Source organism: Sylvia atricapilla, chromosome 3 (genome assembly GCF_009819655.1).
Source record: "Sylvia atricapilla isolate bSylAtr1 chromosome 3, bSylAtr1.pri, whole genome shotgun sequence".
NCBI lineage: Eukaryota > Metazoa > Chordata > Aves > Passeriformes > Sylviidae > Sylvia > Sylvia atricapilla.
The window spans coordinates 76112173-76125852 of NC_089142.1; the positions used below are offsets into that span (position 1 = coordinate 76112173).

Sequence of the window (13680 nt, forward strand, 5' to 3'; positions counted from 1 at the left end):
GAGAGCAGGGCAGCGTAGGGGCTGTGTCTCTCACTTGGGCAAGCCTGGTAAGGTGTGAATATGGATATGGATAAGCACTTGGAAAAAGTCTCGTGTCTAACACCAAGGAGTGTATTTCAGGCTCTTAGCAGTTACAGTGAAACACTTGAAAGTGCAACTTGCATACATTTGAAGAGCTCCAGAAAACATAATAAAAGCCAGATAAGCCTAAAGTCTTTTAAAGCACTTCTAAAAATCTCATATTTTAAGGTAAAGTATATATCTCTGGTTTGTTTTGAGCTGACTCAGTAATTTTAAATGGTTGTCCTTGAGAATTGAGTGTTTGCTTTGTTGTTTTGTGGGGGTTTTTGTAGGTTTATTCCAGAGAAATGCTTAAAAAGCAATAAAGTAAAACTCAATAGCTTTGCTTAAATCCATGATTGTATCAGTTCTGTGTTATGGGTAGGAAGGGAGAAACTAACTGAGTAGGAAATTGTAGGGGATTCCTGCAACAATAATTACATTGTTTGCACATATGCACACCACAATAATAACAGAAAAGCAATAACAACCTTGTAGTTACATAAACACCAAGTGCCCTTTAAAAATGTAGGTGTATATTCTGTGTTTACCCAGATTAACACTGTCGCTAGGGACTGATACTTTCTGTATGCTGTATCTTCCATCTGATTTATTCAAGTTTTTTCTGGGCTTCTTCTCTTCACAACTGTGTTTGTGCCTTATGTTCACCAAGAGGAACCCAAGTTCCATGAGTAAACACCTGGAAACTGAGAACAGGAGCGTGTAAGAAACCTGGATTAATTTAATGACAGTGCTGTATAATGGAAAATATAAATCTTCCTGCTGCAATTGGTATATACATTCAACAGTTTTATTGTATGTCAGGGCACATTATTCGGCACAGCTGCTAGAGAGGCATTGCTGAACTGGTGTTTCTCTTCCATGACAAACACCTATTAAGCAGTCAGCATAAACTCTTCTTGTTACAGCCTCTGACATCACCCTCAGGGCAAGCGGACACAGAACAGCGATTGCTGAATCGCGTATGAAAATTATAGTTTTATTGTCTACACAAGTGAAGGTTTAACTCAGATTCTTGTTCGAGTCAGCTCTGTTATAAAGGAGTGATTCTTTCAGGGAACAAACAAGCACAGTACACCATTGTAATCAAAGGAACAGACACTATTTATGTATTGGAAAGCCTGGTTCACAATAGTGCTAACACTCCAATGCCCCAGAAGCCACTATTTTAGCAGCTGTAGAGAAGATAAAGCAGGACTAACAAGATGCAATACACAGTCAGATACAGTTTTTTTAGAGCACACATAGATGGAATCATCCCATTTAATATAATTCAGTTTACATGCATGACCCATAAGTGGGGATCATGTATTTAATGTTTATATAAGCATTTTCTCCACCGTAGCGTTCAAAGAGTTCCAGTGTCTCTTTAATGAGAACTCCAATATTTTCACGCTTCTGCTGGCTGTATTCTATCCCATCACCTAAATTAACTGGTTAATAAAAGGAAAAAAAAAAAAAAGAAAAAAAAAAAAAAAAGAAAAAAGAAAAAAAGAAAAAAGAAAAAAAAGAAAAAAAGAAAAGAAGAAAATAATTATATTGAATTTTGTCTTACACTTCAAAATAATGACATAGGAAATTGCGCTGGTCAATTACTGTGCCTCTACTAGAAACTTTGTTCTGTGACATGAAACAGAGCTGAATATGAAAACAGGATGGATTTGGTATCTCTTTAAGGCTTTGTTCAGGCTTCAGCTTCACATGCTTTCAAAATTTATGCATGCATTACTTCAGTATCTAACCAAAAATCCTATTGAAAAATAAACACATTCTTTTAGAAGATGAATATGGATTCTCTCTTTCACAGTTCACCTCTAAAACCACTAAAACCATTACTTCTTTATCTTCAGCGTTGCTTATTTAAGACAAAATTCTACTGCCAGATGCATAAGCACTTTTCTAAAAAAGTTAATTAATCTAGACTTGCTATGGTTTGAAATCTTAAATAGCTATTAGTTAGGGATTGCTCCATATTAGTCATCATATTCACACACTCATGTTGCTCCTGATAGAGGGAACTGGCTAAAAGTGATTTTTGGAGTATAACATGGCACTCATTCAGTTTCAGGTTCCTGAAAAATGTGCAAAATTAAGTCAATGTCAAAAGGAAAAATTTTTGCAGTCCCCAGATACAGTAACATTTACTGCTGCTTTCTCTAATGTGGACTTGCAAGGGTGACACATGCTCATACACACAGACCATAATTCTTTAAAAATCAGTGTGAACAACTGTGATAATAAAATAAGAACAGTAAGAAATAACTTCACCTACAAAGTTGCTGAGATATTCAAAGGAGGAAAATATTTTTCATTTGGTTTTAAAACAATATTCTGAAAAGCATCTGAAAAAGTATCTGAATATATATTCTAAGACATGTATAAAATAATTTGGAAGGAGCAAAATGTACTGAGACCATGTTTGGTGTAGCGGGGAGCTGTCACACTGCTGTGGAGTAGTCTTCATGTAAGCAGCCAGTGGCCTCACTCTGGGCAGCGGTGACAATGTGCCCATGTTAACATCTCAAACAATCTGTGGCACTCTCACTCAGCCAGAGAAAGACCCATTTGTCAGGACAATGCAACTTCTCTGGCAGTGCTGGCCTTTCACATTTGAAACAGGGCAAACACAAAGGCAAGGGTAGACTTTTGCCCCCATTGTTGCTTCCAAATCCCCAGGCTGATGCCATGAAGATGCACAACTGCACCAATCCTCACATCCTCTCTTAGATCTAAGCCCAAAGGTCTGAATTTATAGCTCATGGGCTTGTTACCAGCAAAATCTAAAGAACCATGATAATGAAGAAACAGCTGGTGAGCCTGGGCCAAAAATTGTCTTTTTGATGAATTTTTCTGTTAAATATCTGACTGCTTACACACATTTATGTAGTTTTACTTTTTATTAAATGAATGTACAAATACAGATGTGACTTACAAGGACTGTGCTTCTTGAGTGGGAAGGAAGGTTTTTTTTTTTAACTTATGATAACTTTCAAGCACACAAATACTTTCCAATACATTAACTGTTAATCTCACTGACATGAAAAGCCAGGGTTGTGACATCAAAATTTATTACAATGAACTTAATGTAATGTTACAAATAACAGATTATGAGACTTCATAGAAAACACCAAGAACTATTAAAAAAAGGATTGGCTTATACAAAAAAACAGTGCAAAAAGAAAAGCACATCACAATTGGGTGCAATTTAGAGTAAGCATGGCTTGCTCTTGCAGAAAGTAACTGAGATAACTGTGCCTCCTCACCTGTCTTGCATGTGCACTGCAAGCTCTCCCTGAACACCTGGAGGTATTTCTGATTTCACCAGTTTGAGCAAAGGAAACCCTGAACCTTGACCTAAGTCTTGGCAAATACGTAAAGGAATTACTGATTTTCCAACCATATGTCTATTATCTGTAATTTTAAGCCTACACACATGCTCTGCTAATGAGCTTACACAGCTTTCATCGTTCTTTCAAAGAAGTAGTAGAAAAAAATCAGCTGTCTAGAAGTAATGGTGATACATTTCTAAGGAAGTCTGGGGGAGGCCAATGAGAAGCTGTGATAATGCTGGTAGCAGAGGTATTTTCCAGATTTGCATGTCGCAATCTTTATTATAGAACATTGTCTGTATAAAAAAATATCTTAGATGCTTGATTAAAAGGTACTTAAGAGTATGAGGCAGCGATAAAGGGAAAAGTCTGCAAGGGAAGACTGAATGTGTGATGTGCGTACCTTCAGTACATTTTTTTTTTCCTACAGACCATCTGTGCTATATAAAGGTTTGTATCCTCAAGAGAGCCACAATTCACACTAGTGTCATGACACAAGCTACAACCAACAATACTAGAAAGGTTATGTCAGCACCGATGTCACCTGGTAAGAGTACTAAAATAGCTATCCTCTGTAGTCACTAACGAAGCTTTCACACAAAAAAGATAATCATTAACCCGAGAGGACAACATCCATTAAATGGATGAGTCAGAATGATCTGCCCAATGCAGATTACCCTATGGGTAAATATCTACTCATAATAATAATGATGATTAGCTGGGAAAAAAAAAAAAAAAAAAAAAAAAAAAAAAAAAAAAGCACTGAAGTACAGCAGTCTCAGCATACCCTTCTCTGGTTTGAATTTATTTCCAAGTTAGTTTGCCTGAGAAGCCAGCTTTGTCAGCCACAAAAATGTTGCATATGTAAAGTGTGAACATGGATCTGATTCAAACTTTTTATGAAGTTGTCCTTTGTGAGGAAGAATAAATCAACGTGAAAATGCTAGGAAGCACATTTGTCATATCTTTGCCTCAAAGTGAAATGTCTGGCAAATTCAGCATGCACCAAGAATTCATTTCAGACCAAATGTTATTTTTGTGTTTAGAAGGACTAGAAGGCATTGAAGGACTAGATCTAGAGGATTACAATCAGGATTCCTGATCCCACCCCTTCCTGGATCAAAAAGTTACTTCTCAATCTCCCAAATCATGCACCAAAGGTTTTATGGTGCTTAAAGTGAAGTGGAAGTCGTTGCACCTGTCAAGACCTGTGTTAGGTGATGAAATCACCCGGCACACCAAGGCCAGGAGCAGCACTCCCTGCCCTGCCAATGCCAGCTGCTGTAGCCAAGGAAACCCTGCTCAGGCCCTCAGGGACTGAACTCAGCCTTTGGCAGGGAACAGAGGAGGATTTGAATTTTGCTATAAAAGGTGGTTTGTATTTGAGTCTAGACATGCTTCTATTCATGATTTGGGATATTAAAGAAATTCTGGTGTTATTTGTATTCCATGTCATTTCATCTTAAAATTTCACTCGGGTAGGTAATGCTACAATCATAAAATATTATTGCTTTAAAGAAGAAAATGCAAGTTTCTCTCTATGCACTAAAGGCCTGATATGGCAGTTTTGACATCCTGGAGTGGACAAGAAAGGTAAATCTGCCCTTAAAGCTCACTCAGATCTATTCTTAACTCCAGACATTTGTTAGCACCTGAAAGTGTCCAAAACATTCTTTTAGTTTATTAGATTTCACTTCAAGGCAGGCCAGATATCAAAAAGAGGAGTCGTTAATCCCCTAAATATGTTGCTTGTAAGTATTTCACAGATACCAGAGCTTGCTTCTGGTGGTGATTGTCCCAAAAGTTCTGCTTCACACAAATTAAAGTCAGGGTTTTCACACACCTGTTGTTGCAGGAATGTCATAGGCCTTGGGATATTAGATTTCCCACAAATGATAAGTATCTGAGGAATACTTAGTATTGGAATAACACTAAATAAATTTCTGAAGTGACTGTGAAGACAGCCCCATGTCCCCAGTTTAGATGACATTTTTAATCAAATTGTAACTCAAATGTAATTCCTTTATTCTCTACTGATGAAAGTGTTTCTTTACTGTTTTTACATGCATATGGTAACACTTGTGTATTTCACCTTGTCTTGGAACAAATGGATCTTAGCAGAAATTTTTGAAGTGCTACTAGTTAACAAAGAGCTCTGCTATAAAGGGTAAAAAGGTTTGGAGTGGGTTTTTTCTTTTTCTTTTTCTTTTTCTTTTTCTTTTTCTTTTTCTTTTTCTTTTTCTTTTTCTTTTTCTTTTTCTTTTTCTTTTTTTGGTACACAAATCAATAAAACTACTTGGAAAGACAGGCATCATTCCACCCTTTTGAGTCTTCAGAAACAAAGGTACTGGAAGGTAAAGTGACTTTCAAGTCATGGATGGTATCAGTCACAAACCAGGATTCTCAACTTCTATTGTCAATAATGAAAGTACTATTTATGGTAAAATATAACTATGAAAAAAATCCATTTTCAGTGCCTCAGTTCACCCTAGTCAAACCAACACATATTTTCAGTAATTAGAATGACTACAGGAATGCAACATGCCAACCTGAATGTTACTTCAAAACAAAAAATCCCAGCTGCAATGCCATTGAGCCTGTCACATAACAAAATGCAGTTAAGCAGTACAAACTAGCATTAAAACATTCTGGGGAAAATTTCAGGGCTTTCTTTCTTTCTAGGAGTCATCACCAATACCAAGAAATAAATGGAAGCTGATTTCAGCTACAGACTGGCATGCCAGGGTCAGGGTTCACATCATGTAAGTTCACTGCTCAGGTACAGCTCAGAGCTTAATTAAGCTTTCAAAGTCTTCTTGTTAGGATAAATTTAATTGTCACAGAATGTGTTGGCTTCCTGACTGGAGTGGAAAATGAAAACCCTTATGAGTCAGTGTGGGGAGAGAGAGGAAGGCTCCTTTGCACCACTCCTATCACTGTGACTCAGAACTGTGCTTTGAAATTGTCAGCTCCAGGAAGGATGAGGTAGTTCAGTCTCCCTGTTATTTAACTGAAAGTCTGTGAGAAGTCACAGGGTAAGAATTCTAAACCCCTCCTGTCTGCTAAGAAACAGTGGGACATTTTCCAGCTCATTTCACTCAGGGCAAGGAAGAAGTACCAGGAGGTTACGACTTCTGGCTGTTACTAACCCACACAGAGAACCTCATGTTCCCTTTGTGAAGGCTCAGAACAATGTGAACATCAGTTTTGAATGTTCTTTAGGATAAGTCTAGATTATATACACACAAAGTGCAAACTGGCCTCAAGTAGGCTGGTCCCAAAGCTAGAGTATTGGGAAGAAGAGCTCATAGAATAATTTATGCTGGAAGGAACCTCTGGAGTCATCTGGTTCAAATGCTCCACTCTAAGTCAGCGCCATTTCCAAAGTTAGGTCAGGTTGCTCAGGGTGGAATATCTGCAGTTGTTCAGCACAGAGTAGTCCCAGAATAGGAAAGGGTGCAGAGATCCCCTTGGGCTGGCAGAGATTTTCACCAGCCATTTCAAATGTGATGGAGGAGAGTGCTGTTCCTTAAATACGAACATGTGTTTCAAGAAGGGGGACTTGCTGGAGTTTCAAATATCATAGGGAGAATTATTATCTGTTTGATACAAAATAAATTTAAACTTTTAGTGTAGTAACAGATTTAGCACATATATAACACTGCTTTTGGAAGCTTAATCTTATTCCAAGGAAAGAGGCACAAATTTGGCTAAAAAATTTATAAAATTTCATTAACAGTGATTTGAAATCATGAAACGTAATTTTAAAAGCTCAAATTAACACGTATATTTCAAAGCACTTAAAAACATTAAGGCTGAATGTATTAACATAACCTAAGATAGCAAAACCTTTGAATAAGCACAGACCTGTTTTTTGACACTAACAACACTTGAGGTTCTTGTCTCTTGCTTTACTTGGCTCTTCCTTCTATTTTCCATCACTAGTGCTGAGTGTTTATCACTTTACAGTGCCACAGTACTGCAGAGATTGAACAAGAAATTTTCAATCCAAGCAGGCATGTATGCTTGGAATTTAAAAAGAATATTAATATAGAGACATTTCAGCTCATCATGTCTTAGAAAAGATTTTCTTAATTCTCATTGAAGGCATTTTGCTTTAGCATAAAATACAGATTCTTCCTATAGTTATCTTCCATATACAGCCAGCTTTTAGTCATTTCACAAATAAGCATTTATAGTAAAATGAAAGCATTGTTACTATAAATACTATACAGAAAGTCAACAAGTCAGCAAGTAGAGGAAGTGCTCTGATTGGACAGGAAACATGGAAATGATGTTTTACTAATGATGTAAGCTTACTAGAGATAGCTGCATCCACTTGCAAATAGCTGTAGTAAAAAAAAAAAAAAAAAAGAAACAACAACAAAAAAACCCCCCAAAACAAAAACCCCAACAAAAACCTAAACCAAACAAACCAAAAACCCAAATGAAAATGAGCCAAGACAGCAGCTGTTATCACAGTTTTTCCATTTCCAGGAAATGTTATCAATATCAGAGATAATTCTAAGCCCAGGTTTTGAGGTTTTTTTGCTGTTTTTTTAATAGAAGTACAAGAATGAAAAAGAAACCACAGGTTTTCTAATAAAATTTATTAGCAAACATATCAATGTGGCAAAAAAAGGAATATTTTTCCCTTGTAAATACTTAAACTTCTCCAATTAATTTAGACTTTGAAGTTTGCCTATGTTAGTGCTACAGATCAATATCAAACAAAGTAGAGTTAAATAATCTTAGATAAATAGTATGCTCAACAGGGGAATGGAATTTGGAGGCTGACATCTCATTGGCCTTGGGACAATGTTTAATGTTACAAAACAATATATTAGTCACATATCACGCTTAATGTGCAACAAGAGTCTCACCAGTTATGTGAATCTGATGTTCTGCCAGTTGTTTTAGATGCATATAAGCTAGAACAAAATAAATAATATTTTTTTAACTGGAAATCATGTTTGTGTGTGCAAAATTTGCATAGCTTTGCTGGACTGATGTGAAATATGTTTGTTCATCCCATTAATTTCTCATCCAAATATAGCATCACTAATGCAAAAGGAATTAAAACCATGAAAAAACAAATCTTTTCATGTGTGTGGAATAAAAATTATTTATAAGGATCAGGATATCTCCTGGTGTGTCTTTATATTTTTGCTATGTATACATATATATATCTCTGTAAATGAATTCGGTATTTGGATTGTTCTTCCTTTGTTTTTCCAGTTATTACATATTATAGATTAAAAAAATGGCCTTCCTATGATGTGGATTTGCTTCCTTTTTATGAAGGACATAAAAATAAATACTTATCAAAAGCTACTTAACAGCTATTCATTTTACATTAAAAAAGCATATATTTGAATTCATAACAGCTTTTCAAGCAAACGTAAAAAAGTCAATTTTTATACAACTAAAATGTATCATAATGTGTAGTCTTACAGGAATGCACAACAGATAAAAAGAGAAAGGAAGTTATGTCCCCCAGGCATGGTATTTCTGCAGATTCAAGGCTTTTGAATTGGGTATATTGAAGCCTTTTGAAAGCAAGGTAGAAACTGCATATAAACCACATTGACTGATTTCTTTTCTTTTTTTTTTTTTTTTCCTTTTTGAGCATTAGGAACCTGAATTAAGCGTGAAAAAAGCTAAGTGAATAAGAACTATTTCATTAGTGACTCTTAAAGGGAAAACACTCAATCTTCTTGTCTAAATTACACCAGTACCAGGTGACTGATATTTACATGTCAGTAACCTGACTTAGACCACTTATTAAGATTTAGTAGACTGACACACTCTTGCAATACACAGCAAAACCTTTTGTTTTGCCACTCATGCAATGTTTAAAAGATTACTTTCTTTACTATCTCATATAAAATCATTGTTTACTGTGCCACTAAAGACATCACAGACACTAGGCTGTGTTAATTAAAATGTGCTCCTAATGTTTTTACAAAGGGATCACAGTGTTATTAAAATACAAGCATTTTAGTGCAGCCTAAATACAACTGTTTGTTACACAGAAGTAATTGCATACAGTAAGTGTGTATAAAAACAATAGGATGGGAAATAATTAGTAAGTTTTTAAGGTAAAACTAGTATTGACATATATTACAATATTTTAAAAGGAAAACATTTTTCAAATACCCTATATATTTATTTTATTATGCTTGATTACATTTCTTCATTGTTTTAAGAAAATGGAGATATTCCAGTAAAACTTATTAACAAAAGTTTATTTTTCCCATTCCAGATAGCATTTTTTCTGATAAAAATAAAAAATAACCAAAGGTCCTAGCTATAAGAGTATGAATGAAGTATATATTTTTCTGATTTCCAATGTTCATGACACAGTTTTACTGTTAGTATGTATGAATATAGGAAAAAACTGCTGCTCTTACTTGCTTACGCCTGAAGAATTGCAATCATCCATAAGCATATAATGCCATAAAGCTGTTTTAAAAAAGACTTTTAAAAATCTATTCTAGAACTACACATGGGAGTAAAAATGGCTTTTCTGTGTGCAAACAGGATACAAGACATGCTGAGCACTGAATTAGAACCTGGTTAACACTGATCATACAGGTGTTCTAACAGAGACAACCTCCAACTGCTAACAGCGCAGCATTTCTGGTTCACTTTGTAATACTTCTCTTAATATCTGTCCACTTCATCACAAAAGCAGTGCATCTGAGCAGTCATGCTTTAAAAGGAAAATATCTTTGCTTCTCAGGTGAATTTGTAGCTGCTTGTCCGAAACTGCTGCACATATCATGTATCTATAAGCTGATGGCAGTGAAGTAGTTACATTCCATGATTTCATCTCCCCTGCAGTGGTCATTTGAGTGTTTGCCATCCTGATTTGCTGCCATGCCAGCACTTTAAAGCACGAGAGTAGAATTTTTGTCTTTTATCATTCTCCAGCCAATCCTGGCAAAGAGGACCATTTTTGTCCTCTAACATTGCTAAAGCACGCTACGTTTTGTAACCACAATCTTAGTTCCCTATTCCCCATTCACTCATCTTAGAGTCCTTCCAGCCCTGGTGCCTGACGAGCCCACAGCTGCTCAGCCTCGGAAGGAAAGCAGCTCATACACACACATACACAAGCATGTCAGGTCAGTGTGGAAGAGACAAGAGAAGAGGCAAGTGATATGACTCAATGCTCTTGGCCAGCTCAGGCCAGCCTAGAGCTTTGTAACAGCCAAGAAAAAAGTTCTATAGCACAGCAGAGCACAATGTGTTTGAGTATTTGAACTTTGCATTTTCATGTATTATAACGAAGAGCAAAAGTAAAAAGCTGTCAAGAAAATTCTTTCCTGGCAAGTTAAATATGCTTTCTCACACTTGGGTGATCTAAGAGTACATGCACACATTGTAATCAGCTTTACATTAATAACAATGAAATGTCCATTGCTATGAAGGAAAGTCATGAGAGGGGGCTTTAGATAAATTTGGGACACCTTGCAAAGATAACCTGGAAGTCAGTGTGACTAATATCTAAGTGAGACATATTTTAAGAGTAATACTCTCTTGAAGTTTTCCTGGAATGCTTATTGCTCAGTGGATAGGATCAGCCTCCAGAGGGAAGGAACAAGTAACATCTCACAAAATTCCTTTATCACTTCTCTCCAGCAGACCACAGATGGCTGTTTCATCTCCTTGGTTGTTTAATGCTAATATCTGTAGTGAATTTACAGGTTTCTGACCCAACTCTGCAGCTGCAGTGATGAGTTGGTACCCATGGAAGTGCTACCTCAAAATAAAAAGAAAATTCTGCACAGAAAAATATCACTGAGCATTTTTGGACAATAGCAGCTAGCACAGAATGATGATTTTGCAGGAAATGATGATGTTATTTTAAGGGAAAAGAATACCATACATTAATCTCAATAAAATCATGTGAAAAAATTCATGAGTCACGCAGAAATGTCATCACTGGATGGTGGTATCTGGAAAGGTCCTCCTGAATTACTTGTCCTAACACAGCCAAAGTTTATTGAGTGCTTGACTGATAAGTAAAATAGACATTGCTTGTCCCAGGGAGAAGAATGTGGACACAGGAGAAGTAGAAGACAAACAAAAGCTGAAAGTGGAGAAAGGGAAGCCAAGGACATTCCTTTGGCTAGTTAATTTTCCAAAGTATGCTTCATACAGGTTCTAACTTATAATAATATATGCGTTATGGTTTAGCATAATTATTCCACAGTGTAACTTACAATATCCCATGGGATGCCAATTAACATGTTATATCTAAGCCTGTTCACTTTCTGCTGTAGTTCTGTAGCAAAACACAGTGAAGGGGTAGATAGGCTTATCTGCACATCTGTTGCTAGAACCCAATATCTTTGCTTTACAGTTATGAGCAAGAATCTCCCCTACTTACTTACTCCCAAGTCTGCTTGGGAAATGATTAGAACGGAATGTCAACTGTATAGGGCTCTTACGGGAATGTGTGTATCAGCTAAAGAATTGACTTTATAAGATGGAGGAGGTGAACTGAAGCTGTTACCAGTCCGTGAGAAGAGAGGTGCCAAAAGCCTCTCAGTGCTTGAGACCTCTCCTATTGTCTTCTTTTCCTTAACTTGTATAGATTGGGGAAAAAAAAAAAAAAAAAAAAAAAAAAAAAAAAAAAAAAAAAAAAAAAAAAAAAAAAAAGAAGTAATCCAGAAATCTCTTGCTGGTTTTGTAACATCCTCATTTTACAGAGGCATAAGCTTTTCTCTCTACCTAATATCAAAAAATGCGGAAAAGTCAGTTAGTTCAGACATGCTTGTTATCAGATCTAGTGCCTCAGCCATCTGCCTCAACAGTTCCTGAAACTGCTGATAGTTGTCTGGCAGAGATTATAACCACTGTCACTGATTCCTGAGAAGACACTGAAGAAGTCAGGCTAATATTATTTTATTCATATATGCTTTCCCTTGTCATCTATTTCTATCTAGAAGTCCAGAATGGCTTAAACTGGGGTCATGGTTCTAGTTCTGTAGGGGAAACAGCACAAGAAGATAAGAACTTGATTTTATAGGAGACAAACAATAATAGCACTCACAATTTTCAGCTAACAGACTGACTTAACTTCACACATCCACAGAAGACAACTGTGAACACAGGCAGAATTAGAGACACAGGGCAGGAGACAACACTGTGGTGTAAATGTTTTACAGCCAGAACAGAAATTTAGACCACGTCAGGAATTGCAACACTTAATTTCTGTGGGCTCTGAAAGAGACTCGGTAGGACTGTGTTAAGTTAACTCTCAGCATATCATAGGAGCAAGATTCCCAAGAGCAGTGTTCAAGGGACTGAAGCGCTGATCAGTGAGTCTCACAGAGGCAGCCAGTGGGGAACAAGGAGCAGAGGTGTTTTTCTCTGAGACTTAAATATTTGCATTCAGCCTGGAGCTACAACCCAGGAGCTTTCCTGATGTTATATAGCTATTGCCATTCCTTCTGGGTGTGACTGAATGACTTTAAAACAAGTTGTGTAACAAAACTGTAGTGATGGCTGTTTCCCATGGATGGGTGCTGGTTTTGCATTACACCTCTCCACAATGACAATTTGTTTCCCACCAGTTCTACCAGCTAAGAGAGGCTGGGAGCTAAGGCATGTTTTGACACCTTGTATCTCTTGCACACTCTACAGACAGCTGTCCCACCAGGATAGGAATTTGGATCCCTCTCTCTGGCCCAGATGCTTATTTTTCCAAAAGCTCTGCCCCTTTTTCAGTTTGACTGAATTTAGACAATGAATTTTAAAGTTATGTGAGTTGAGAGGGTGGGTGAGAAAGATTTACAGAAAAGAATAACCTTATGGCCCATTAATCCCAGTGTTTTTAAGAAGGCGGGCAAAAACGTACATGAGCAAGGGCAGCAATGACTGCCTTAGTTTTTATAATTTGAAAACCTAATGATGAAGCACCCTCCCAGGAAGCAGGAAACAAGCCCAGCCTATGTGATTTCAAATCTGCATCTTTCATTATCAGGGAGATTTCACCTAATTATCAAATCATTTACTCACGGAGAAAGGCTTTGGTGACCTCTGTGGTTATGATTTGGCAAGCAAGAAGCTGTGGAGACAGATCTATTGTTAGACTATGAACTTGTGCCAATATTTCAGAGAAACACAAAGTTTAGCACCTGAATCCAATTTTCAGCAGCTACCTGAGTGGGTTGATCGTGAGCCCTTAGCAGTTCTCAAATGAAGGCTTCAGTGAATCAGAACATCTGTACATGAGGCTAGATATTTAAATGTCTAC

The 13680-nt window shown here is 36.8% G+C and overlaps 1 protein-coding gene across 1 annotated transcript in view; it reads right to left on the minus strand.

Annotated features, from left to right (window-relative positions):
- Window positions 1-344: 344 nt before the first annotated feature.
- Window positions 345-13680, minus strand: part of PACRG (parkin coregulated) — a 212781-nt gene continuing 199445 nt past the window's right edge. Inside the window, exon 6 of the mRNA XM_066315853.1 lies at window positions 345-1514. Coding sequence (XP_066171950.1) covers window positions 1360-1514 — 155 coding nt within the window. The 3' untranslated portion in view covers window positions 345-1359. The remainder of the gene's footprint in view (window positions 1515-13680) is intronic.